A 25,640-nucleotide genomic window follows, 5' to 3' on the forward strand; every position below is an offset into this window, starting at 1 on the left:
GCCTGGAAGTACAGGAACTAAGTTTGAAGGCCTGTGAGTCTTCACTATCAAGGGTGCTTGTATACAAAGTAGATTTTGGTTTTGAAGTTGCAAAGGTACAGTGAAAGACAATATATTTTTTACTAACTTACAGTTGGTTTTCTGATGTAGTGATGATGAAATTCTGTGGTCTTCAGAGATTCTGGTTAATTCTGTGTTTTCATAGATTGCTTCAAAATAACTTGCTAAGATATTTTCGCCTGTCAGTGCTGTTTGCCAACTCTGAATTCAAAAGTATCAGTCTTAAAGAAAATTGTTACTCATTTAGGTAAGCAACTAATGAAAAGGCTAAAGTTAGCTAAAAAGTCTTTTTTTTAAGAAGTTGATAGCTTTCCTTTGGTTCTCAGACAAAATAACACAGCTATTATGAAACAAAGAGGAAAGAATGTTTCAGGCGGAATGAAAAAACCAGTTCCTGGTTTTGGTCACTTTTAGCTTTGACACAGGTATTTTAGAAGTGGAAGTCGTCATTTGATGTCCTCTAAATAAGCTGTGAACCTTTTAAGAAGTTCTACATTGATAAGATCATAATTATAGTTGCGTTAACTGTGCCCTTAGGTCAGTCAGGCAGTAAGTTTGCATCTAACTTCAAGCACAGAAATAATTCACTGAATCTTCTTCAGTGCTTTCATTTAAACATATGTATTTTGCTGAAGCACTGTTGACAGTTTCAAAAGTAAGGCCTTAAAAGATGTTTCAAATTATTATAGTCTCAAGGTAAAATCCTTTGTTTAGCATTTAGGTGAAGCTGACAGACCATGTGTGGGGAGGAAGCTACTATTGCTACTACTAGCATTATTTCCCCCTTTCAACTTCTATGTTCTTTCGAAAATCAGTGACACAGATATGGGTTTTTTCTTCATTTAAAATGCTAAACTGAAATACCTCTGTTTCATTTGTCCTCCAAGCAAATTGTTCTGGTATCAACAGGTCAAGTGCAAAGTAGGTCTGAGTTGTGTGGTGTTGGGCTTTGTTTGTGTTTTCTTTGTTTGTTTTACTTGGGTTTGGCTTCAGTTTTTTGTTTTTGCTGAAGATCATATTTCTATCTATTTAAAGATGGATAGATTTTAACATAAGAATGAAGTAAAAATGAAGTAAGCAGGTGATTTATTGGTCTCATTAGTTTAGTCCAAGTGGGTTTTGTTGTGTCATAGGTTACTATAGAAAACTGAGACTGCAAGAGTTTTACCATTTCTTTGTAAAAAGCAAAAAAATAAGCCTTAGTAACCACTTTGCATCTATAGATTTGAAAACTAGGGTATAGCTGTGACTGTGCTGGACTCAGTTCGACCTGTTTGGTTCCACTTACTGGTGTTAGTAAACTGTTTCTGTCATGTTATGTTTTCAGTGGCTGTTTGGAACTAAAAGGACACTGAGAATCCCTTAGCTGACTTTTGTGATTGCAGTGCTAACAGCCCTTGCTATTTTCTGACCCCTCTTCTGCTACCGTTGTTCATAAAATAGGGGACTGTCTTCAGTAAGACCCCAGAACTTGTGTAAGTGAACTTGATGATAACAGGAAACCTTATGTCAACTAGACTTCTGAAATCTTGGGTTTACTTGTTACTTGGCTTCTCAGAAACACTGTTCTTCCCGTGCTCCCCTCCCACCACTCTCCCCCGCCCCCCCCCAAAAAAAAAAAAAAGTTTGCAGTTTAATATTGATGATTCATGACACTTAAGGCTTATGAAATGGGTATATGTGGCTTGTTAATTCAAAATTTGACTGATGAACAACTTCTGTATGAAACAGAACTATTTGTAGAGAACATGTCAGTCTTTTTTCTGATCTGTAGGAAAAGTAACAGCATTTTAACATGATATTCAGTTTAGTTCAAGTAGTAGTAACACCCCATGTGGCTAAAATACAGTGTAGTTACTAGAGCTGTTTTGCTGTGTTGAACCTCAGTATTTTTACATATACTTAGCATTATACATGTACCAGAATATATTTGCCATATATTTGAATACTGTTTATTCCTTTGGTTTAAGTTGCTTTGAATATGTTTTAACAAAAACATTCTAACTTTATTCCAACAATATCGTGGAAAAACAGTTTATATGTTTGTGGCATTTTAGTGTTTCCTCTTGACATACTAGTTCACTACTTTGATACTTGGGAAAGGAATGAAACGAAAGTTCTGTTTGCACAGATAGTTAATAGAGCAACCATTCAGGTAGCCCAGTTACTCTTTGCCAATTGAATTTTCTTATGCTGTGATTTTTTTTTCTTCAAATAATAATCAATTTGCTGTAATAAATTTGATTCTAGATTTTGAATCATAAAATAATTTTGCACCCAGCAATTCTGATTTAGAGCATCACACTTCTGAAATCTCTTAAATATTTGTGATTGATTTAATTTCCTAAATATTTTGTAGTTTTTCTACTGTTGTCAAATAATGCATCTGCTCACGACTAAAAATATTTGAAAAATTTAAATTCAACAATTTTTAAATTTTAAAAATACACAGAGACAACTGCCAGGTCCCACCCAACAGGAAATAATAAACAGGCTTAATTATTAAGAAGAGGAGGCAATTTGTGTTGTTATATTAGAAAAACAAACAGTGTCATTTAGAGTTATGTAGTGTTATTGCAAATGCAACAGTCTATGGATAAGAAAAAGTCTGCAGAGGAAAGTAGAATCTTTGATAAAAATGTCTCTCTGCTCAAGCTTTTCCTTACTTGCATACTGAGAAATTGCACTCAAATCTTTATTGAGCGATTACACGTCTTTGTAGTACCTGAAAGAATGTAAAAATACAACTTCCTTTTGCTGCTTTAGCGGAAATTGAGCATTGTTGAGTCGTATACTGAGAATACAGTTTCCTTAAAACAGCTCCCTTCAGCCCCAGGTATTGAAGTCATAGATGGGAGAGGAAATAGTAGTAAACATGTAACATTTAAAGGCAAATTTCAAATCTGTTTCATTACTGAGTTAAAACTTCTTCAAAATAACATAGTTGATGGGGCTTCTTGTCAACCTGAGCAAGTTAGCAATCTCTTCTTGTGTTTAACATGTTTTCTTTCCCATTTGTGCTAAAGATATTTATGCCAATATTGTGAGTGACAGTATGCATGATGTTGCCTTATATTTTGGTTCTATTTACTCCATATAATACATAATACTTTAGTTGTTTATCACCTCTTATTTTGAATAAAATGGTTTTTGCTCTGGAGCTGTACTTCTGGCATTCTGGGAAAAGTAACTGAGTTCAAAGGAAATGAAGTGCTGGATGAATTGAAGAGGTGGCCAGAAGCAGGGTGAAAAGGCCATGCATTGAAAAGGGGTGGGCAGTGTCGTGACTTTGAAGGGACTGTGGTGGTGAAGGCTTGAGACTAAACAGCTTGGATCAGTATCTCAGATCTGTCAGGGCAGCATGCTCTGGCCTCTAGCCAAAATCATCTCAGCAGCTCTTGTCCTCCTTCCCTCACTGACCTAGCAATTCCAAGTCTCTATTGCACAATACTTTTTCCCAGCATCTCTGTTTGGGAAATTTTGGTCTCTAGAACAATTGTCTCTATACAGGTACAGATTATGTTTTGCAAAGGGTAGGAGAGTGAGGCTCAAGGATAAACAGTTGCCACTTAAATTTAAGTAAACAATGCCAGGTAAAAGACATGGTAGAGACTGTACAATACAGCAGTTACTGTTTCTACCTCAGTATTTCTAGCTGCTGTTCCTAAAAACATAGTTCTCTGCAGTCACATAGTCTGCCATGTTTTATAGCCCTGATGTAGCAAAAATATACGTTCAATATAATATATAAAGCACAAATGTCTTTGCTTTTTTTTCATCCTCATTCCTCTCTATTTTTAGTAAGCAAAATAAACAGGCTAAGAACGTAACCATAGTGGATTTCATTACTTCCATTCAGTGTTCAGTTAAGTTTATTTTTAACAGGTAAATTACAATGAAAGCCAAGTTAAAGAGAAAAAGCACTGCTAGAATACTTTCAGGAAGTATTGTTCTTTCTGTATATCAGGTCAGTTGAAGTATAGTAGTTGAGTTTCTCACCTTGAGGCTTGCTTTCTGAATCCCAGCCTTGAAAGGTGAGAACAGGTTGATGTAAAACATCTCAGAAAGTAAGCGATAAATGTTCTTCGATGAAGAAATTTATTTAAACCATCAGACTAATTCCAGTTCACAAGTGCAATGGAGTGGTTAATAAAGATCATGATTGCCAGCAGTGTGCCCAGGTAGCCAAGAAGGCCAATGGCATCCTGGCCTGCATCAGGAACAGTGTGGCCAGCAGGAGCAGGGAAGTGATCCTTCCCTTGTACTCTGCATTGGTGAGGCCACACCTTGAGTATTGTGTTCAGCTCTGGGCCCCTCAGTTCAGGAAGGATATTGAGGTGCTGGAGCAGGTCCAGAGAAGAACAATGAGGCTGGTGAAGGGACTTGAGCACAAGTCCTATGAGGAGAGGCTGAGGGAGCTGGGGTTGTTTAGTCTGGAGAAGAGAAGGCTTAGAGGTGACCTCATCACTCTCTTCAACTACCTGAAGGGAGGTTATAGCCAGGCGAGGGTTGGTCTCTTCTCCCAGGCAACCAACAATAGGACAAGGGGACATGGGCTCAAGCTCTGCCAGGGGAGGTTTAGGTTAGATGTTAGGAAGAAATTCTTTACAGAGAGGGTTATCAGGCATTGGAACAGCCTACCCAGAGAGGTGGTGGATTCACCATCCCTGGAGGTTTTTAAAAAGTGATTGGACGTGGCCCTTAGTGCCATGATATAGTAATTGGAGTTGGATCAGGGGTTGGACTTGATGATCTTGGAGGTCTTTTCCAACCCAATCGATTCTATGATTGTCTGTAGAAAGGTAATAGGAAGTCCCATTCCAAGTTTGTAGGGATTTTATTGGATGCTGGTATCAAAGAGGACAAGGGTTTACCTCGTGCTTTAAATTCAGGCTGGAAAGTTGAAGAGAAGTAGAGGGAAGGATCTGGACTCTGATAAGTCAGGAGGGCTGAAAAAAATTGGATAGGGAAAGTTGTCTTGGTTTTTAAAAGGTGAACACAATGCCTGTTGGAGAACAGGGAAGAGCTCTGAAATCAAATGATTGGGATAAACAGCAATGAGAATTCTTGTTCCTGGATGAGAGCATTCCTACGTTAATTATGTTGTTTCCATTTTAAATGCCTGATCCTTTTGAAGCTTTAAAACAATTATTCAGAATGCAATAAATGAAGTCATGTTCTTCCAGCTATGCCTACTTGTACCTTGTGCCATTTGGTTACTGAGGAGGAGGAGTGATGGCGAAGTTACTGCCATTCTATTTGCTTGGTTGTTTGGTGCAACTCCATTGTCTTCCATATATATGGAATGTATGTATGTACAACTTCCTAGTTGTTGGGGTTTTTTCTCCCTTTTTAAACCTTTTTCAAAGTGACAATTGACCTGCTGTGAGGAGAAAGGAATACTGCACATGTATGCATATGCACACATGTACACACCCTCAGTATGTACAGCTGTTTGGTTTTGGGCAAGTTTAGCTGGATTTTACATTTTCCCATTGCACTAGGAGCTAAATGAAGTTGCTTCACCCGCCTTTAAATTTTCACACTTAAATATACTGTGAATTGAAATGTTTTGTTTCCTGAGCCTTGTTATCTGAAAGACTTCAGACAATCTCCAGGGTGGAGACTGCTGTGGTTGCCTGTAGTCTGCAGATGTTGTGGCATTTTTTTATTGTAGATGCAAGTGTGCAATACAACTTGTGGGAATTGGAGATTATGCAGGAAGTGGGCATATATAATAACATGAACTTGCACAAAACAAGTTTAATTGAGTCATCTTCCAATGAGAGAGAGATGGCAGTCTCTGCCTCATAGAGGTGGCAGCTCATGTAGGGAGAGAATGAACAAAGCTACAGGAGGTAGATGCTAATCTTACCATTTGATGCATGTAGGAAAGGAATGCAGAAATGGAGCAGTAAGGGAAGAGGACAATTAAAAGTCACACAGTTAATGCTTGGGACTGTTTTTCTGCAAGTGTCTTTTTCACTTTTTGATTGTTATGGACTCTGGATTTGCACCAATTTTCATGTAAGAAGAGGAAGTATAGAGATTTGTTAACTAAATAAATCGTAAGGAAACAAATTCTAGTTTGGAGGTAGGGGTCCCAGAACATCTTTGTTGTTTTTTTGGCTTTGAAGAGGACAAAACAGTGAAACTGAGGGTGTTTTCAGTCATTTAGAAGGGTCATTTGAAACTGCTGGGTTAATCTTTGTCTAGGCCCCGAAAAGGCAATCAGGTGTCAGTTTACATACACAAAGATGTATATTTGCACATCTAAATCATAATCTGTTTATAATAAACTGGTTTAGCATTCAGACCTGAGAGAAAATCTTTAACCTTCCCCCCCCAAACACTGCAGCTGACTGTTGAACACGAAAGATCTCAAGTAACAGCAGCCTGTGCTGTTGATGCAAGAGAGACTGTGTTTAATACCTGGTTAGACATTCATTAGTACATACCCGCAATATGTAGGTAGTTGCTTTGCTGCTTCCAATTGTAATGTTCATAGAATCATAGAATAGTTTGGGTTGGAAGGGACCTCAAAGATCATCTGGTTCTAGCCCCCCTGCATCATAGGCAGGGACACCTCCCACTAGACCAGATTGCTCAAAGCCTATCCAACCTGGCCTTGAACACTTCCAGGGCTGGGGCATCCACACCTTCTCTGAGCAAACTGTGCCAGTGTCTCACCACCCTCCTAAGTGAAGAATTTATTCCTTCTATCTGATGTAAACCTACCCTCTGTTGGTTTAAAGCCATTTCCCCTTGCCTCATCACTACATACCCTCGTAAAAAGTCCTCTCCAGCTTTCCTGTAGACCCTCTCTAGGTACTTGGAAGGTGCTGTAAGGTCTCCCTGGAGTCTTCTCCAGGGCGAACAGCTGCAACCCTCTCAGCCGGTCTGCAGAGCAGAGGTGTCCCAGCCCTGTGAGCATCTTTGTGACCCTCCCCTGGACTTGCTCCAACATGTCCATGTCCTTCTTGTGCTGAGGACCCCAGAGCTGAATGTAGTACTGCAGTGGGGACATATGTAATAGCTTCTGTTTTCCTGTCATGACATTGTTCACTGCATCAGCTAAAAAGGCAGAAATTACTGCATTCATAAGGTGAAATTCAGATAGACATAGATTTTATTTCTGTATGGATTTTAATTTTTACATCAAAGTACTTAAAATGAAAAGTTTTCGGAAATACTGCCTCTGCAATATTTTTCCACTTTGTTGGAAAGTCATGTAATGTAGAACTGTAGATATGACCAGGAAGCGTAGCAGGTGTGAGAACTGCTGTTCTCACAGAGTTCTGCTGCAGGGAGAGTGGTGCAGTCTGAGAAACTAGAATAGGGCAAAGGCAATAGAACATACTGTTAAATTTGTCCTATTGGGCTTGCAGAAAAAGCTGTGCGACGCTTGCTTTGGAAGTTTTGCAAATTATACATTTAGCAAACAGGCAAGTAGGCAGATGCTATTCACATTAACTCCTCAGAATATTTTTTTTGAACAAAGATATTTGCTGTGTTGTCTGGGTAGGTATTTTTGAACACAGTTCTGCATATGTGACTCATGAAATAGTAAGTGTTTAAATATGAGATCACAAAACAAGACCAGTTTTTATTCTGTTTATGCAGAAGAAACATGGCATTTGCACTCAGTTACCTAAGCAGGGTGCATCAGCAGGGTTGGTATTTTCTGATGCTTTGTAAATAATGTTGGCTATTGAGATATTCAGATTGTTTTCTGTAATACTGACACTTTTCACTGGGAACTGTTTGACAAAAACTAAATTACAGTTGTTTCAGTGATTTCAGTATGTCAGTTGGCAAGGATGATTATTTTATTTCTATGGAACAGAAGTCAAACAAAAACATCTTAGCAAATTTTGTTGTATGCTGAGGGGTTTTTATGCATTCTATGTCAACTTTTTCCATAAAGATTAATAATAACGATAACAGGTTGTCGATGAAAATAATGTTTTGTGAATGTGCCTATGAAATAATGTGATTGACTGGTATTTTTTATATTGCTCAAATCCTGATGTGTTGGGTGATAAAGTACAGCATGGGTTTACATTGGCTGCTTGTTCTATCTGTTAGTAATTTTTGGCTGAAATCTTATGACCAGTTATTTGATGTTTGCTCAAATACTACAAATAAATATTACCCAGTAAATATTTCTCTCTAAAACTGAATTACGGTCAGGTGTGTACTTTTTACTTTGTAGAGTCAAAAATAATTTTATCCACATGAACCTCCTTTTCCTGAAAGTCATCTGTGTATTAAGTGTATTTCTCTATTTTTTTTTCCCATTTTCTAGTTTGTGTGGGATGGGTGCCTATATGTTGGCTTTGGAGCTTGTTAATGAGCTGAGTCTCCATCAAAGTGAAGTACCTAAGTATTCCAATTTTCATATTGATACTTGCCTTTCTAGTTGCTGTAGAAGGTACATGGTGACTCAGTTTTTCTTTACTGATTTACTGATCGTTTGCAACTCTCCTTCATAGTGCAATAGTTTTCATAGTTCACTTTGCTTTGCTGGAAAACGTGGCTCATGTTCATTGTGGTGGAATATGAGGGCCAGTGGTATGTTTCTGACTTCTGTTAGTTATTAACCTTATTTAGTGTCTGCTTGCATGCAGACATGAGCCTCTTGACATAGTCATACAGTTATTTTCAGATGTTCCCTTGAAGAACCTTATTTAGTGAGATCAACATAGGTGAAATTAAAATTCTTTCAGTAACATCTACATTAGAGGAAATAACACTAATATTTTCTAATAGACCTTATAAATTCCTAAGCAAATTCACAGGCTCTGCTCCTGGCCCCTCACTACTGGCCCCTGAAAAACTAAGCTAATCTAAACTTTCCCAGTGTCCAGCATTTATATGTAGACCTGTGAGAGAGGGTTGGGAATGCTGTACATCCATAATTGTCATTGTCAGCACTCTGTCGTTGTGGGTGCTAAGCACTTGTGGACCGCTGGAATTAAAGGTGTCCAAAATTAGTCAATATTTGGCTCCTGTTTGTATTTATAAAATGTAAAAAATATTGGATGTTCTTCCTTGGGTATCTTTGTCTTGCATTTAGCAATACTTCACAAGAAAACCGTTCTGATTCATTAATGAATGCTCAGAATGCTCTTTTTATTGTGTAAGAATGCAGAGTCCTGCTTTTGCTAGAGTATGGTAATGATTTTACCTGAAGTCTTAATTACAGAATAGTCAGAGGAAAGACAGAAACTAATTAATTCCTGAAGAAATTTTGACTTCAGGACTTTAATATTAATTTTTAGTTACTTGAGAGTATGCAGTGGAAAATCTCAGCTGTAACCTATCCTGTCCTTACATTGTCCCTTCCAAATCCTGAGGAATTTTGAAAGTATTTTAAAAATCATTGATGTGATGAATAAAATAAGAAGTTTCAGAGATGGGGCTTTTGACATTTTCTAGGTTTCTCTACTGCTGTACATTGAAAAAAAAAATAGAGTTCTAATCATGGTTTTGTGTTTCAGGACTTAAAATGGCAGGAGAAGATTCCTATATTATGGGAGTATCTGATCCCCAAGTAAGTGGATTTGTATGTTTTCAGTATACCTGTATCCTCTTCTAGCTCTCTGTTTAGGTTTTATCTCATACTGTCCTGTCATTTTCTAGGCTTAACAACATGGACATATCAAAGCATTTTGCACTGAAGAAGTCAGATTTGGGGAAATCTAGGTTTTTCTTTTTCCCTAAGGTGATTTTTATGTGATCTGTAAAGTGCCTTGCCACTAGTTAAATGGTTAAAATGTAAAGGAAAGCTAGACCTGCTGAAATAAGCATTTGGAAAAATTACTTATTTTTATGCCCTGCCTGCCTGTGACACTTACTGTGAAGTTTCTGCTGTGGTGGACAGTGGACTTTTTCTGAAAATACAACCCCTTTTGCCATAGAAGGCCTTTTTGTGTAATTTTTTATGATATTTACATTGACATAGATGAGTAAAATGTTCCTTCACTCATACAGATTGGTAGGCATAACTCTTATCAGGTCTTCCCCATCTCATTAGATCTGAACTGTGAAAATGGTGCTTGGGTGAAAAGTTTAAAGAAAGAACAGATCATTTCTACTCACCCTAATTTTCAAAGAGCAAGTATTTTCTCCTTTATGCTTGCTCCACTTTGGAAGTAGATTTATACCTGACAACAATTACAGTGAGTTAAGATATGTCAGTGTTAAAAAAAAAATAAATTAAACTTTAACCTGGGTATACTGTTTCTTGCATTAGACCTTGTCAATATATTTACATAAGGAATGTAGTCTGGTGAGGTTTAATCAGAGAAGTGAAAATGAAAACTCACAGGTTCTCAGCAAGGCCTTGGGCAAGACATCTAGTGTCAGATTTTCAAAATTTACTGTATAAGCTCTTTTGAATATATAGTTGTTGGTGCATGTAAGCAAAATGCACGTTTACAAACTGTGCTGAGGTCGGTGCGGTCTCATGATAGTGGTGGAACTTGGGGCAGTGCTATCAGCTCTACTTGCACTGCTGTTGCCAGTAAAAATAAATTAGCTATAAGATGTTCATGTAATTCAACAAAGTGTTTGCAGTCTCAATATTTGCAGAGAACTTTGAAATTCTTTGCTGATAGATGCTTTATGCAATTATGTATACATGTAGTAATGAAGAGTATATTTTCTTTCAATGCAGATGTTTGCAATGGATCAGTTCATGGGAATGAATGCATTATTTAATAGTACAAATTACATCCCTTCAGACTTACCAATCCGAACAGGTAAGAACCATTAGTATTTAATGGTGCTGTTGTCTTGCTGATTATTCCTGTTTGTTTCCTTTTGTAAAGTTCTTTTTAGAGGCTTTTTTTTTTTCAGTCTTTCATAATACTAGATTGTAAAGTTGTCAACTAGATTTTTTTTTACATCTTTTTGCATCTCTTTCTTACCCACATGAAACTTTCAGCAGAGAGGCAAATCTGATTCTCTTTTGGCTTGTACAGAAACTGAAAGTTTCAACAAGTTTCCCAGCTCAAACCAGAACAGTGACCAAAGAGCTTTGAGTGATCTGATTTTTATGAATTATTTTGTATTGGATTTTTTCTAAATTTGTGCCTTCAGTGACCTACCTGTTTATATTGCCAGGTTGCACTTCTTCTCCTTTTGAACACTTTCAGTTGTTGTATTTGTTTTTCACTAGTAAAATGTAGAGAATATTAACTTCCTGTGTTTTTCCTTCTCTGTGACTTCTCTGTTTCCTGTAAAGTGGCAGTGTGGTATAAGAAGTACCTGACAATTTCCTGAATAATAACACTCATTTAAAAGTTCAGAGTCAAATTTTGCAACAAACTGCTGAAAATAAACAAATAGCATTCTGCAGAGGTCTTACAGTATGGTTCAAGAACAGTAATAACAAATACAAGCCCATTGTAGCTCAGTCAGTATTAGCTGCTTGATCAACCTTAGTCTGGTTTTGCGTATTACATTTCTATATTAATATTACTTCTTGCATGAATTGGGAAAATTCTCTTTTCCTACTTAGTTTATCGGAATAGCTGATATGAAAGGAAGAAGGAAATAAAATTTTATTTAAGCTTATGTGGGTTTTTTTTCAATATATATATCTCCAATATAGCTATTAATGTCTTTTAACAGGAGAACTTTCTGTTGTTATCTATTTGACTGTTGTATCAGGATGTAGCTAGTATCTTCTGTATTACAAATTACATTTGTTTGTTGAAAGTGCAAACCACTTCTGCTTGCAATATTTGATACACTTGACAGCAGTGAAGGTATAAAGGGTAAAATGAAATAAACATTTAGCATTTTCCTTCGTAGGGAAAATTCCACCCTGAAGTAACAATAAATGCTGACTTTAAAAAAAAAATGAATGCATGCTTACTGTTTTAGTGTTTCCTTGATTAAACCATGCTTTACTTTTCTGGACTGAGTAGCAGGAAGAAAGGATCAAGAAACTCATATGGTACACATAATTTTGTTTCAAGATACAGTGTTCTGATGAGCAAAGCTCTTGACGAATATGGACAAACATCCAACAAATAATTGTTGCAATCATTTGTTTGCAGTGTGGTTTTATTAAGGCAGATAAAATTATTCTCTAAGACTCATCTGTGTAGGATTAAATAGCTTTTGCATTGTATACCAAGAGATTTTTTTCGCTGTCTTCCAAGAGTTTCCGTGCAACAAATAAGGTTATGGAAATTTCCCCATAAGGAGCTCTCTTACATGTACCTTTTAAGTGTACTCTATACTCCTCATGCCAGATCATTCCTTCCATACCAATTATTCATTCATATAAAACTTACTTTCAGGTATCTATGTCCTGTCTAAAGTAGAAAACAGGTGTTTTCAAAACCGTGTCAGGGAGTCAAGGATTCATTGAGTTCTGCAGTCACAGAAAACTCTTACTCAGCTAAGTCTAGTTTTGTCCTTAATTTACAAAATTACTTAGAAAAAGGCCTTTTTTTAATATGTGCCACTGCTCTTTTCTACTGCTGCACTATAGCTGCCTAGTTCCCTGTATACAAAATAGGATTCAGTAAAGAATCCTGCATTTCAGATTATTGCAAACAAAAAGTTAAGATTTAGAAAAGCTTGACAGCATCTAATGATGCCATAGTCAGTTTGTTTCTTGAGTAGTATCACTGTGTTGCTTACTTCCTCCCCTGCTTAAAACTATGCCGTGTTGTTATTATGGACTAGCTCTTCAGTTGTAAGATAATATAATAATTTATTTAATCTGCTTCAGTGGTTTCCAAGCAGGGACTAATTAATGATATCTTTCTACACAGCGAGGTGAGTTAAAAATTCACGTGGGATTTTCCAGGAATACTTCAGCTGAGATATGGAAAGAGTGAAATAAATGTTCTAAAAAGGATTTTTTTCTAGGACAGTTGTATGATCTTTCAGTCTGTGCATTCATAAATGCACAATGTCAGACCTATTACATTGGCAGACAGGTTTAATATATAACCATGGATTGCCATATCATGCCAGTGTACCTGAATCAACAAATAGCTGGGGAATTTGGGGACTTTCTGATGATAAACATTCTGCTGTTATGTTAATATTTACAGTAATAGTAGAAAACCTTTGAGATGTTGGGACAATGATTTTCTCAATGACATTGTTAGTTCTCAAGTGTCTTTGCTCACTTCTTTTTCTCTCTCATGTATGCCAGCTTTAAATAAAAATTAGGATTTGTTATTTTATCTCTAAAGCTGTAGAAGATAATTATGTGGTTCAAGTTCTACATTTGCATCTATGTCTAGAAAGAGTAGTCTCTGTGTGCGTTTGGTGGAAAAGAGATGGATCTATAACAAGTGCCATAACAGTGCAAGTTACAGGATGGAGCTGTGTGTTTAAAACAACACCATCAGCACAGCCAGGATGTCACAAAGTCAGCCTCTTCTTTGGCTCATTGGGAAGTATCCTGCCTTTCAGAGTTAGGTACTGAACCTCAGTGGCATCAGGGACGGAGGGAACATTATCCATGGCATGTTTAGACAGTGTGAAAGCAGATACACATCAATGGGATGTCCACTGTGTAGTGGAGAGACAAAGTGATGCCTTATGTTGGAGAGGAAATGGGCAGAGTTGTGGGCAAAGTGGTTTATAATTTGGGATGTTTCTTACTCACTCCTGATTATACAAAGTCATCTACAACCATGGAACACAGCAATCTGTGTGCCAGTTAGAGGTGGTTCCAGGAACTGGTTAATTGTTTTGTGTTCTAGGGGCTCTGGTCTAACTAGCTCTTGGCATTAAGTGGTGTGTTTTTAAACCTTTGAAGTTGAAGCAGGGCCATCAGGAGCTGAACATTATTGCCTGGAGTCTGCTAAAATTAGTTTTCTGGTATTTCTTTAACCTCCTCTGTCCAACTCTGTGTGATGCTTGCTGTTCAGAAATGAGAAGGGCATAGAGGGAAAAAGAAGGTGCTTAAAAAAGCTTTATTTCGTATTTTTTCAGGGAGAGATACAGTTAGAGATTCAAGGAAGCCCAACCATTACCAAAACCAAAATGAGTGTTCATTTTCCCTGTCCCAGGCAGTGGCCCTAGCCCTCAGAAGCTTGAACAGACTTGCATACTGTTTCTGGTGTTCTTTCTAGATCTTCTGTGCTTGTGTTTTGAAGAGTGAAGTGAGGGAAGAGGTTAAGTAAAGGGCATGTGCTGCTTGCTTTAAACATCATGCTTTGAACACTGAAGAGTTGAGATTGGAAAGTGTGTTCTTGTGCGGGTGAATCCCTGACAGGGAGGACGTGCAAATGCTACAGCAGGCGTTCAGGAAGGATAAGGCACTAGGTCTTGAGTCTGAACTTTTAGCAGCAAGGTACCAGTGCCAGGATGGACACAAGAGGGTTGGTGTAGGATTTAACAATCAAAACCTAGAGGCCGTGAGTGTTTTCATCCATGTCCATTCTATAACAGCAATTATGAGGGTGAGATGCCCATTCTGGGAGATCCACAAGCAGAGAGAAGGTAAGCGGGAGACTTTTCCACAGCTGGTTGCAGGTTAAATTGAATGGCTTCAGGTACTAGCTAAGCTGTTAGATAAAGGACCTCACTAGTCCAACAGTGCTGCCAGGCTTGCAGACATATCCCACCAACCTTACAGATCCCTTTTTCCTTGATTTTTGTTACGGTGGGAAGAAGGCATCAAGAGGGAGCCTAAGATGGGTGCTCCTTTGGAAGTGTGTGTGTAGGGTGAGGCCTGTCAAGAGGAAGAAAGAATGTAAGTGGTGGGAGTGTCAGGAGGCAGGAGGACCTCTGACTCAGGCAGGAAGGAAAATGAAGAAACTTAGCAGTTGAAGAAGACGTGGGGAAGTGGGACTGTGACTCAGGCTGGAGGTGAGGCAGCGGGATGCAAGTTGGTCTGTGGCAACCGAGGTGAGGAGATGGAAAAAGAAGCCCTGAAGCATACCCAAGATGTGGCAGTCTGCACCAAAGCCCCTCCGTGCTGGAGGACTGCATGTTTTAGTTACAGTTCTTGGCCCTCCTGGCTGCAGCAATGCCAGGCAAATCGTGAGGAGTGCTCCTGTCAGAACTTGGCTCTTGGCAGCCATGAGAGTGATCCCTGTGTGAAGGCCAGCTCCATGACTGTGTGCCTTCAGCCTCTCTGTAGGGCAAAAGTAGAACTTAAGCTATGCATTAGGTAGTGTTCCTTCTTGTGGTTGTTTAACATTTAAAAGGGGGTTGCTTGTTAAACAAGAATGTGAAGCAATCAACCTTCCAGGCTACAACAGAGGTGCAAAAAATCATCACAAATCTCATCATTATTAGTTTCTCTTACAAGGTGTTTATCTTCAGGTTCCTGCTCTCTGTCTGCTTAGACCAGACATGCCTAGTAATAGAAATGAAATATTAAAAGCTTCCCTGTGCAAAACACTAAATGTCTTTTTTTTTTCTGTGGGAAATTATGAGTGAAAGAAGGAATCACACATAGCCAATGTTAGGCTGTCGAATGTACTTCTGGGAAGTATTCAGAATTTAGTGAAGACAGTTGTATGAGACTTTTCATGGGGTAAAATCCTTTCTATAATCAAAAATATATGCCATTTATGCTTGTATGTTTTCTTGAACATTGCTGCTTAATTTTTAAATAGCACGTCAGGTGAAATTAAGGGCATTGCACTCTACTGTTATTTGGGTCTGGTTCAGATGCTATGCTAGAAAATTACTTAGTTACCGTAAAAGAAAATGTTTAGTCACAAAACCCAAGGGTTAAAATAAGACCTCACAAAACTGTGTTTTAAATACATTGGTATATGATTTATGATTAATAATAACAGCCATCTAGTTTGCCTTTGCACATTTGCACTGCATCTTTTTGCACTTTCCTAGTGCTAGTATGTAAGATTTTTATTTATTTTTTTTAGTCGGTATCTTTGTCAGCTTTTTATAAACTTTTTTCCAAGGGGGAAGAAGAACCACAGTCCCAAGGTTTTAATTTCCCTGAGTTTTCACAAGTGTTGTGCAAGGTCAAACCATTTCAGTGGTGTAAACAATTTCCTTTGAGCTTTCCCATATGCCAAGATAGTGTATATTCCTGTCTTAGGAATTTGCATTTCCTTATGCTGAGGAAAAATTGAAACTTGGATCTGCTGCATCCTGGGGGACTTCTGCAGCCACTTAGCCATAGGATAAGAACGCTTCCTTTTCTGGCTAATGTTTGAGAGAAAGGGATAGTACTTTGTGTGGATACTAATCCAATGTGTATGCCTAGAAAATGAATTCCTAAGAGGAGAACAGCCAAAGAACAATTACTTTGCAGGTCGTGCCCTCAAGGCTTGGTTGAATGTTGAACTACACAGTTGTATTTTAGGTGCATTGTTTCTGCCAGTGCCCAGAAAATACAAGGCTTCTGGATTGTTAAAGTATAAAATTTCAGATGCCTAAAGCATGAGGAGGGTTAGAGGTCTATGAACAGAGGTCTTAAATTTAAGTGCTGATATATTGCTTAAACCCAACTCAGTTCATCTTGACTCTGTTACAGATAAAAATTGAAACATAAGGCCAAAGCTAAATATTGCTCTACATCTTTTAAAGTTGAGGTCCAAACTGTTTTTCATGCTTTCTAATGTAAGGTCGTGTGTATATGGTCTTGAGGCAATTTTTTGCATGACTTCAAGTTTACATATGAAAGGACAAATGTTTGCCTTAGGAAATAAGTTATCTTTATATGTGAAATTGTTGTGACTGACATTTGCAATATAACTTTGGCATGAAGATAATTCAGTGGCTGAGTCAGCTAACTGCAGCAGTAGAACACTGATTTCATCCACTGGTGTATTTATCACAACTTCCATGTTGAGAGAAGCTTGTTCAGTTAAGACCTGTGCTGACCAAAGGCATGAAGGTCTATTTTATTATAATGAAGTAGTTCTGAGGAGCTGAGATGGATGCATGTAGTCATACTACAAAACATATGTTAATTAATCCCTTGCTGTTTTTAATTATTGCTAAACATTGGGCTTATTGGCAAATAAAAGTTGATGCAAGTATGTAGTTCTGTGCTGAAGCCAACTTCTAGGTAGTTGGTGTGGTACTTGCAGATGGTGCAGTTGTTCAGAGGCAGATCACACCTGGATGTGGCAGGGCATGGAATGCTTTGTGTGCTTGCTGGCTCTGCCACATCACTGTGCCTTGTCTGCTTTGGAGGAGTCTCGTGTCCCAGTGAACTTGCTTGATTCGTCAGCATCAATACCTTTAATAGAGTAGAAGTGGTGATACGTAATTCCGACAGGAATATGGCTGGCAAAATATTATGTAGGTATTCACAGTGAAGCTGTTGTTTGGGATCTACTTTGAAAACAACTGATTTTTTTAGCATTGAAATGCAAATCTTCTTGTCTGCTTAGCAAGAGGCAGGGAAGAAATCATACCTCTTGGAACTGTTGTTTTCAGACTCCTGAGTGGCTTGCATTCGAAGAGGTATTTCACAGCCATCCACCTCGAGAGCTTTCCTTCTTGATGTAAATAATCTAAATGGTCAGAGCTGGAGCTAAGCTTTGATCAGATGATGAATTCTTAACTCAGGTGACACTGAATTCTCATTGGATTTAGGGTCTGCTCCAAGACCATTTAAACTGGTGAATTTTAAATGAGGTTTATAGTATAAAGTTAACGACCATACAAGACTGAAAGTTGTTTAAGGAAGCCGTCTTTAAAAGATGTAAATAGAATTTTAGTAGAACATAATCCTCTGTATTGGCACCATGATCAAGATGGATCTCAAATTGAGTGCATTCAGTGTTTTTAGAGGCACAGCAGAACAGTATATTTAGAAGTGTATCTGAAATTATTAAAAGAATGTAAATTGTTTAGTCTTCTCAGTTCCAGGATTTTATTTAAAGCAGCTCTGACTGTTAGGGCATGTTGAGGCAGCTTGAATTCCTCTTGTATTCCCATACCTCAGAGCTTCCCATTGGCTGTCTCCAGACTTTCGAAAGCACCTATTCAGTAGGAAGCCCTAAAGCCAAAAGCTTGTGAGTATAGTCTTTAGAGCCCGAGGGGTTTAAATACAAAAGTTAACCTTAGCTCAAGAAGGCCAGGCTGCTTGTCAGTGACGAGGGGAGGATCCTGTTCTTATTCACCGTTCCAAATTTTAACTGAGTGATCAGTTGCCCATTTAGGCCTTCTGAGCTAAAATTAACTTTTTTGAGTTAATCCTTCTCTTCTTACTCCACTGGTCTCTAGGAACGCTGGAAATGACAGACCGCCAAGTGATTAAATTATTTCTTGAAATTTAAGTTCTGAGGAGACTTAGGTGCTTTCAAAAATTTTATCTCAAGACATTCAAGGACGTAATTGTACCCCTACAACTTATATGTCATAGTAATAAAAATATAATTTCTATTAATACTTTTCTTTCTTTTATGTTAGCAGATGGACCATATCTTCAAATCATAGAACAGCCAAAACAGGTAAGAACAAGACTACATTTTGAAAACGAATTACTACATTCAGCCTTGAATAAATTTAAGACTAGAAAGGAAGAGTACAGAAAAGGCTGAACTCTCAGAACAAATGTGACACTTTAACATGAGCATTTTTAACTCTTGTAGTTAAATCGTTGCCTGTTTTGTTTTGTTTTCATCTTTGGGTCTCTGTGGGAGTGTCGTAATACAAAAAAACCGTGAGGATTTTAAAAGTATGTCTTGCTAAGTGACATCTTAGAAATGACTCTTGCAGGACCCCAGTATTTGGAAATATAAACTATCAGACCAAACACGGAAAATTTTTAGGATTTGTTTCATGTTTCTTGAAACACAAGAAAGAAAAAAGAAAAACACTTCACTCTGTTCCCAAATTACAGGAACTTTTGACTTGTGCTTTGTCATGTTAAAGAAATTCAGTTCTTTGAGATTCCTTTTGTTGTGATTGTCTGTTTTGAATAATCCAAGAAAAATGAAGATAATTGCTTGAATGTAACTTTTTGTCTGATTATGTAGCAAACACTGACTTATGTTCCTCTGACAGCAGAGAAGTTATTCCAATTCACTGGTTAGTTTTCGTGCAGCTGATGTACAGAGTGATTGCTGGGTAAAGATTGCCCTGAAGTATTGCCTGGGTATTGTTCCCCTTTAGCTGGTGGCACCTGCAATTACAAGGATTCTTCCTGAAGCTGTTACAGTATGGAGGCGCCTTTCCTGTCTGCCCCAATGAGTTACGGAAAACCGTACCTTGCAGAGCTGTTCAGTAAACAGGAGAAGAGGGTGGCTAAAAGCTGTCCCACTCTCCTCTCGGTCTTCTACAGAAGCATAACACAATCCAGTCTTCCTGGCAGGAATGCAGGATGCAGTGGCGAATATGGTTTCAATCACACAGCAAAGACATTTTTGTGCTTGAGCACACATCCAGAGTTAGGAACTCTTCATCATAGTCATAAGTGAAACAGCAGTGTACTGCGAACTCTTGGAATATGCTCCCTCCTCCTTGTTGTTTTAGTTCATTCCAAATCAGGCCATGTCTTTGTATGGTGGGCCTGACAGGATACAGTAGGTAAGGAGAAACCATTGTTTCCATGTGTGACTTCTCAGCAAGTGGCTCCTCTTGTGGAATACCCCTGTGGCAAGCTGGGCAATGGTTTTTAACACAGTGATGAGGGCGATTCATCAGCAGAGGGCTGAGCTTAGGATCACTGTTGGAACAGACAGATGAGGGGAGTAAGACTGTGTGTGTGAAAATATAGCTAGGACAGCAAAGAAAATAGACTGAGGAAAGCCACACAGGTGACTGCTGGGTCTGCTGGTTTGAAGGCATCAAGGTGAAGGGAGACTGGGTCATCTCCTGTGTCCTGGCTGCAGAGGATGCTTTGCCTTTTGGACAACTTGAGCTCAAGCTCATCATAGCTGGGCACTTCACTTGCATACTCTTGGTCACTCAGTTCACCTTGGGAAGGCAATATCTGAAAAAAAGTCAGATCTTTAGATTTGCCTGGGAAACAAGTTTTTAACCTGAAAAGACTTTAGCGAGATAGGTATTGGAAGCTAATGTTTACAGAGTAGTTTTAAATCGTGTTGTTTGCTTTCAGCTAATATAGACTTCGAATTCAGAGTTGTCTTCCATTAGAGAGAAGCTGAATGACTCTTGACAAAGGCTACCACACTAACTGGTGCTACTTGAACAGACACTGGGATCTGGGGATGATGGGGATTTTGCCAGAAATTGCAGGACTGGAGAGTAGATCTGAATGGAAAATTGGGGACCACGTGAAATATATGGTTAAGTAGAGTTAGAGTTACCGAATACACTTGCTTAAGATTTGCATCTCTTGTGCCTTATAGATTACTATGTTAAGTAAACGGGATGTTATTTGCTATAAATAAAAACAGAATCAGTGGAGAGCTGTGCTCTGGACTGGTTGCCAACATCGTACAGTTCTCCAAAGTATATTCAGATGTCTACTAATGTAACTGAGATGAAAACCCAGCCAAAGTCCACTGAAGCTTTTGTTCTCTTTCTGGACTTCACTGGTAGATAACAGCTTTCATACACTTCTCCCAGAAGGAAGAAGCATTTCTTCTGTTTCATTCCTATTCTTTCCTTTATGATGCTTTGGACTTCATTATTATTGGCTTCAATTTCGTCTGCCTAGCAGCAATCATGGGAGAGAGTATCTGCTCTTGCATTCTGTGCATGTTAGTTTTTATCCTATTTTGAGAGTATTAATAGATCTCTGCTTTAAAATATCTTAACTGAAAGAAAAAAATTCAGGTTGCTGCTGTGTGTAAGAGAGAATAGAACGGTTTCTCCAGAGCTACAGTTCAGTTGTGCTTTTTTAACCAGCACTCAGCATTTCAGGGATGAACAGTTGCAACTTTTCCATTTGGGCAAGTCTTGTTTGTATGTGTGCATGTGCTATTTTTCTTTTGGTTTTGTTTCAGAACGCCTTTCAAGTTTCTTTTCCTTTCTTTCTGCAGAGGGGGTTTCGTTTTCGATACGTCTGCGAAGGACCTTCACATGGTGGACTTCCTGGTGCTTCTAGTGAAAAGAACAAAAAATCTTACCCTCAGGTCAAAGTAAGTACATAAATCATTAATTTTCTGAACTGAATACAAGTGTCATATGTATGTGTAGAGTTACGGCATAGCAACATAAATTTGTATGAAATTACTCAAGAGTGACTACATTTCAGTCCCAACTTTCAAAATGTGATTGATTTTGAAAATAAAGATTTCTTCAGATTTGTGGGGTTATCTTGGCACCATTTTTATCTACCAGCAGTTGGGCAGTAAGCTTTCCTGCACCAACCACCTCTCTGCCCTCGTGCGGACTAGTGGAGCTCTTCCCTACGGTGCAGTTTTAGCATGAAGCAAGGCCTGAGCTGTTCAGTTGCTCCACTTCTATTGCAAAGCATGAGACTGCTTAGTTATTCCACTTCACTCTGGGATGCTATTTACCAAGTTTTCCTATTTTTTCTGTTTATGTTACTGCTTATTCAATACCTCTAGGATACTCTGTTCTTAAGAACTTAATTCCTTTACAGTCAACTTAAAACTTCTCATTTTAATAGTTGCAATGTTATGTTCAGGTGTTGGCTGAACTCTTTTGGTGGATTTTTTTTTCCCCCCTGGAAAAAATTCAAATATGTTAATCAAAGGAATGTTCTGTGGAGGCATAATATGAATATTAGTGATTAGTCATTCTGGGATTGGACAACTGTCTTTGCCTATGGTTCTTGCAGCAAGTTCCTTTTCTGTGGAAGTTGGGAAAATGTACACTGCATCTTTTCAGTATTTTTTAACTTAAATGGAAGTCTTGGTCTTATTACCTTATGTCTTTGAACTATTGCACTACAGATTATCTCATGAGGTGCACAGTTAATGTATTCTAATTCTGGTGTTACTTCTTAGTGTATTTTAATTCTGGTGTTATCTCTTACTCCTTTATGGGGAAAGAAGAGGAGGGAAGAGTGGCACACAATCAACCTCTACCTCGGTGCGTGCCTCTCCTCAGTATGTGTGTAGTTCATTTGCAGGTCTTGGGAAAGGCTGGAGTTTGGAACAGTTGCATCTCCATAAGAATCAGTATAAGCATGACTCAATGGAAAATAATCAGCATTGGCTGAGGTGTAGCCTAGGCAGTTAGTCTTGCAAATTGAGAAGGTGGGAAAGCTGATTTCATATAGCCTTGCAAAACTCCTATGAAAAATTACTAGCCCAGGCAAATGATCTGCTTGCTTTCCTCTTTCCTATTTTGACAGTAATGATGAACCAATGAATGAAATTTCACTGGTATGTTCAGATATAAAATAATTTACTTCAATTGAGCCCAATCCTTGGATTCCAATCTAATTGTATATTGATAATAATGCAAGGAATACTTTATAAAGATGTGATAAGTCACACAATAGCATGACAAGGAGATATGCAATGAGGAGTTATACAGGAAACTAGAAAGCACAATGTTCTTTGGCTTTCCATCAAACCTTCTAATTTCATTGATCATCAGATTTGAATTTCATCTAAAGCTTCCCCACACACACACATGTCCCTTCCCCTCCCTCCCGTCCTACTGTGTGCATCTGGATTTTTTGCTAGTACAAATCCCCACATGGCAACACCTGCTGGGAGAGGCTGGCAAGGGAACACAACAAGTAAATTCCTCAAGGCCATTGCTTGTTAGTGCCTGTTCTTGATTCAAGTGGTGCCAGTAAAGACTGAAGTGTTTCACACCTTTTCCTGTAAGTCTCTTCTGTGTTTTGTCAGTGTGCTCACCTTGTCATAACTGAGGGGAGCACAGCTGAAGATTGCTATTTTTTGTTGTGTTGGGGCTTTTTGTTTTGATTTGATTTTTTGATGTTTTTGGTTGTTTTTTTTACTCCTATGCCACTGTTTTCACAATAAAACCTCCATTATTAGTTGATCACAGTGCAGTGAAAGGACAGTAGCATGAGCTTTGGCTGTGCTGTAAAAAATGAGGCTTTGTGACAGATCTTTAAACCTTGGCCATGATGTGGTCAATGCAACTCACATTCGGATCTGCTTTCTGCTTGGCCAACTCTGCACAGAAAACTGATATAATTTACCAGTAGCTACCGTAGAATGTCCTGAAAATAGACATCTTCATTGCACTAAAAAGCATTGCAGCCTCCCTGCTCTGTTTTCGTAGGATTATCGATTGAAGGCCGAAAGAAAATACATTGATGTCATATGACCTCTTGCATAATGTGGGCTGTCCGACTTCACCATTGTTTTTTCTCCCTGCACCATCACTAACTTGTAGTTAAGCTGGAACACATCAAGATGCATCCTTCATATAAAGACTGGAGTTTTGAAGACTTTGCTATATCTCTACGCAAGATGTTTTGGTAGTTAATGATGTATGTTACCACTTCCTGTATAGTATATTCGTAAATGGTGTAGGTGAGGAGTTAGTGTAGCAGTTCTGCAATGCCAGTCTTTACACTTAAATCAAATGTACACTAGTGGTAAGCAAGGTGGAATTGATGTAAAATCTCTTGTTTTAATGGAATAGTCCTGACAAATGGAGTCTAGATAACAGCAGTATTTTTCTATAATATAAAAAGGGGATTAATTTATGGTTTATGGAATTATATTCCTTTGTGTCGCCCTTTCTTTGCTAGTAATCCTAATATGTAGAAAACATCTTGCATATTCAGAGGATTCTATACAACTTTGCATGTTATTATAGAGAGCAGAGAAGTTATAGATAATTAATATGTTATAATGGAGTTACATTTCATGATTGCAGTAGAAGGCTACCTAAAATGCTTCATTTAAATTTCACTTTCATTCACTTAGTGCAAGTAACACAATGCTGGAAAATTTTACTGTCTCGAACAGTTGAAATCAAAGCTTCTGAATTGCTTGTTTGTCATTAGCTTTTTGTCCAGGGAAAAAAAACAATCAATAGTATAAGACAGAATAAAACTGGAAAATCAAATATTATCACTAGCTTACTTAACTAACTACATTTTTTATTTATAATTTGCTTGGGTTTTACGTACTTGAAAAAAAACGTGAGAAAACTTGTACAGAAGATTTGCAGTGGCCTCACATGTTTACCATGTGTGTTTTGGTCTTGCATACTGTTATTAGTGTGGACATACTCATGGTTTACACTGAAGTGCTTGATCCGGTTTTAGGTGTGAAAATGGGCTGAAAATAGTGGAGTTGCTGTGTGTGTGTGATTAAAGTGATTAGAAAGAGAAATAGGTGTTTTTGTAGTTGCTGGCTTTGTAGGTTTCACATGGTCTTTTCCATCATTTGCTTTCTGTTGTTGACCGATTGGTTTCTCTTCTTGCTTGTAAGAGTAACTGGAAGAAACATCTTTGAAGTAGGAAAACGTTCTTATAACGTTTTTACAAAATTTCGGAAACTATAAAAATTGGCTGGGGTCTGGATTGCAGGATGATGGGAAATAACTGAAAAAACTTTTAACTCTTGGTTTGAAATTGATTCAACTTCAAATTCACAGGGTCCTTTTCATCTTTCAGACAAATCTCTCACACAGAAACAGCAGATAAGTGTGAGCCTGCAGCATTTTAACTTTATCAGATCAATTGAATGCTGCTTCAGTACAGGATATAATCGAGTATTACAGCTATACTCTTCCCAGGAACTCCTTATTTTCTTTTTTTGCTTCATCTTTAATTTGAAGGTTAGAAGGTGATTTTTTTATCACAACTCTCATTTTGAGCCATACAGCACTCACATGCTGTCTCCCTCCCATGCTGAGTATATGTTTTTTTGTCAACACCATAATCCCTATGATTATATAGATATTCAGCATTGTAACATACCTTCTACCTTTTAATGCCTTTGACAGTGCTTTTTAAGTTTGTACATAAAAGGTGATAGATACTTAATACCAGAATATATACCTTAATATATACCTTAATGCCAGAATAAATTTCAAATTATTCTGAAATTGTGGCATTATTCAAGGACATGGGAAAATTATTTCAGACTTAATTTATGGTACATAAGGATATTTAACCACTCAGACTATTTTGCTGGGCACCAAGATACCCTGGATGTCTCAAAATCAAGTGGGAAAGTCTGTCTATAAGAAATGTAAGCAGGAGACAGTTCAGGGACATTCTGTAGCCTTTGCAACATAGGACATCAGACTGGGTGACAAAAATAGTCCTTTCTTGCCTAATGACCTACATAAGGTATTATGTTTTAAGAACCCTTTTGTTTTCCCCCTGAGAGAGAGACTACAGAGATCATGCTGAGCTGAGTAACGGGGGAGATTGCAATCTGGTTACCACTGCAGTTCTGTGTTCTGCTTTCAGAGGCTGGAAAGTCCTTGACGTGCAGCAGTCCTACCTCCAGTTTCACTGTGGTTTCTACAGCTGATGAAGGATTGTCTTGAACTTTCCTGATGTGATACTAGAACATCCATGTTACTCATAATGAATGTAGTGCTGAAGATGTGCTTTAAAAGGAGCTTTATAGCAGGGAAAGGCTTTTTTATAGCGAGGGATAAAACAAAAATATTTTTTTTAAAGCCACCTTTTTGAAAAGTTAATTGTAGTAGTGGTGGTGACATTTGTCACCAAATGTAATCCTTTTTGTTTTCAAATGACTTTGTGAAAGGCACGT

The 25,640-nt window shown here is 38.0% G+C and overlaps 1 protein-coding gene across 5 annotated transcripts in view; it reads left to right on the forward strand.

Moving 5' to 3' along the window:
* The window catches only part of NFKB1 (nuclear factor kappa B subunit 1), a 57,020-nt gene that overhangs the window by 2,498 nt on the left and 28,882 nt on the right, over positions 1 to 25,640 (forward strand). For 3 of the 5 annotated variants that reach the window (XM_064652005.1, XM_064652004.1, XM_064652008.1), the window contains exons 2-5: positions 9,564 to 9,616; positions 10,742 to 10,826; positions 18,448 to 18,488; positions 20,988 to 21,086. In XM_064652005.1, the coding sequence (XP_064508075.1) occupies positions 9,572 to 9,616; positions 10,742 to 10,826; positions 18,448 to 18,488; positions 20,988 to 21,086 (270 nt within the window). In that variant the 5' untranslated portion in view covers positions 9,564 to 9,571. The remainder of the gene's footprint in view (positions 1 to 9,563; positions 9,617 to 10,741; positions 10,827 to 18,447; positions 18,489 to 20,987; positions 21,087 to 25,640) is intronic. The other 2 variants (XM_064652007.1, XM_064652006.1) reach the window with 1 other exon arrangement.

Source organism: Pseudopipra pipra, chromosome 4 (genome assembly GCF_036250125.1).
Source record: "Pseudopipra pipra isolate bDixPip1 chromosome 4, bDixPip1.hap1, whole genome shotgun sequence".
Taxonomy (NCBI): domain Eukaryota; kingdom Metazoa; phylum Chordata; class Aves; order Passeriformes; family Pipridae; genus Pseudopipra; species Pseudopipra pipra.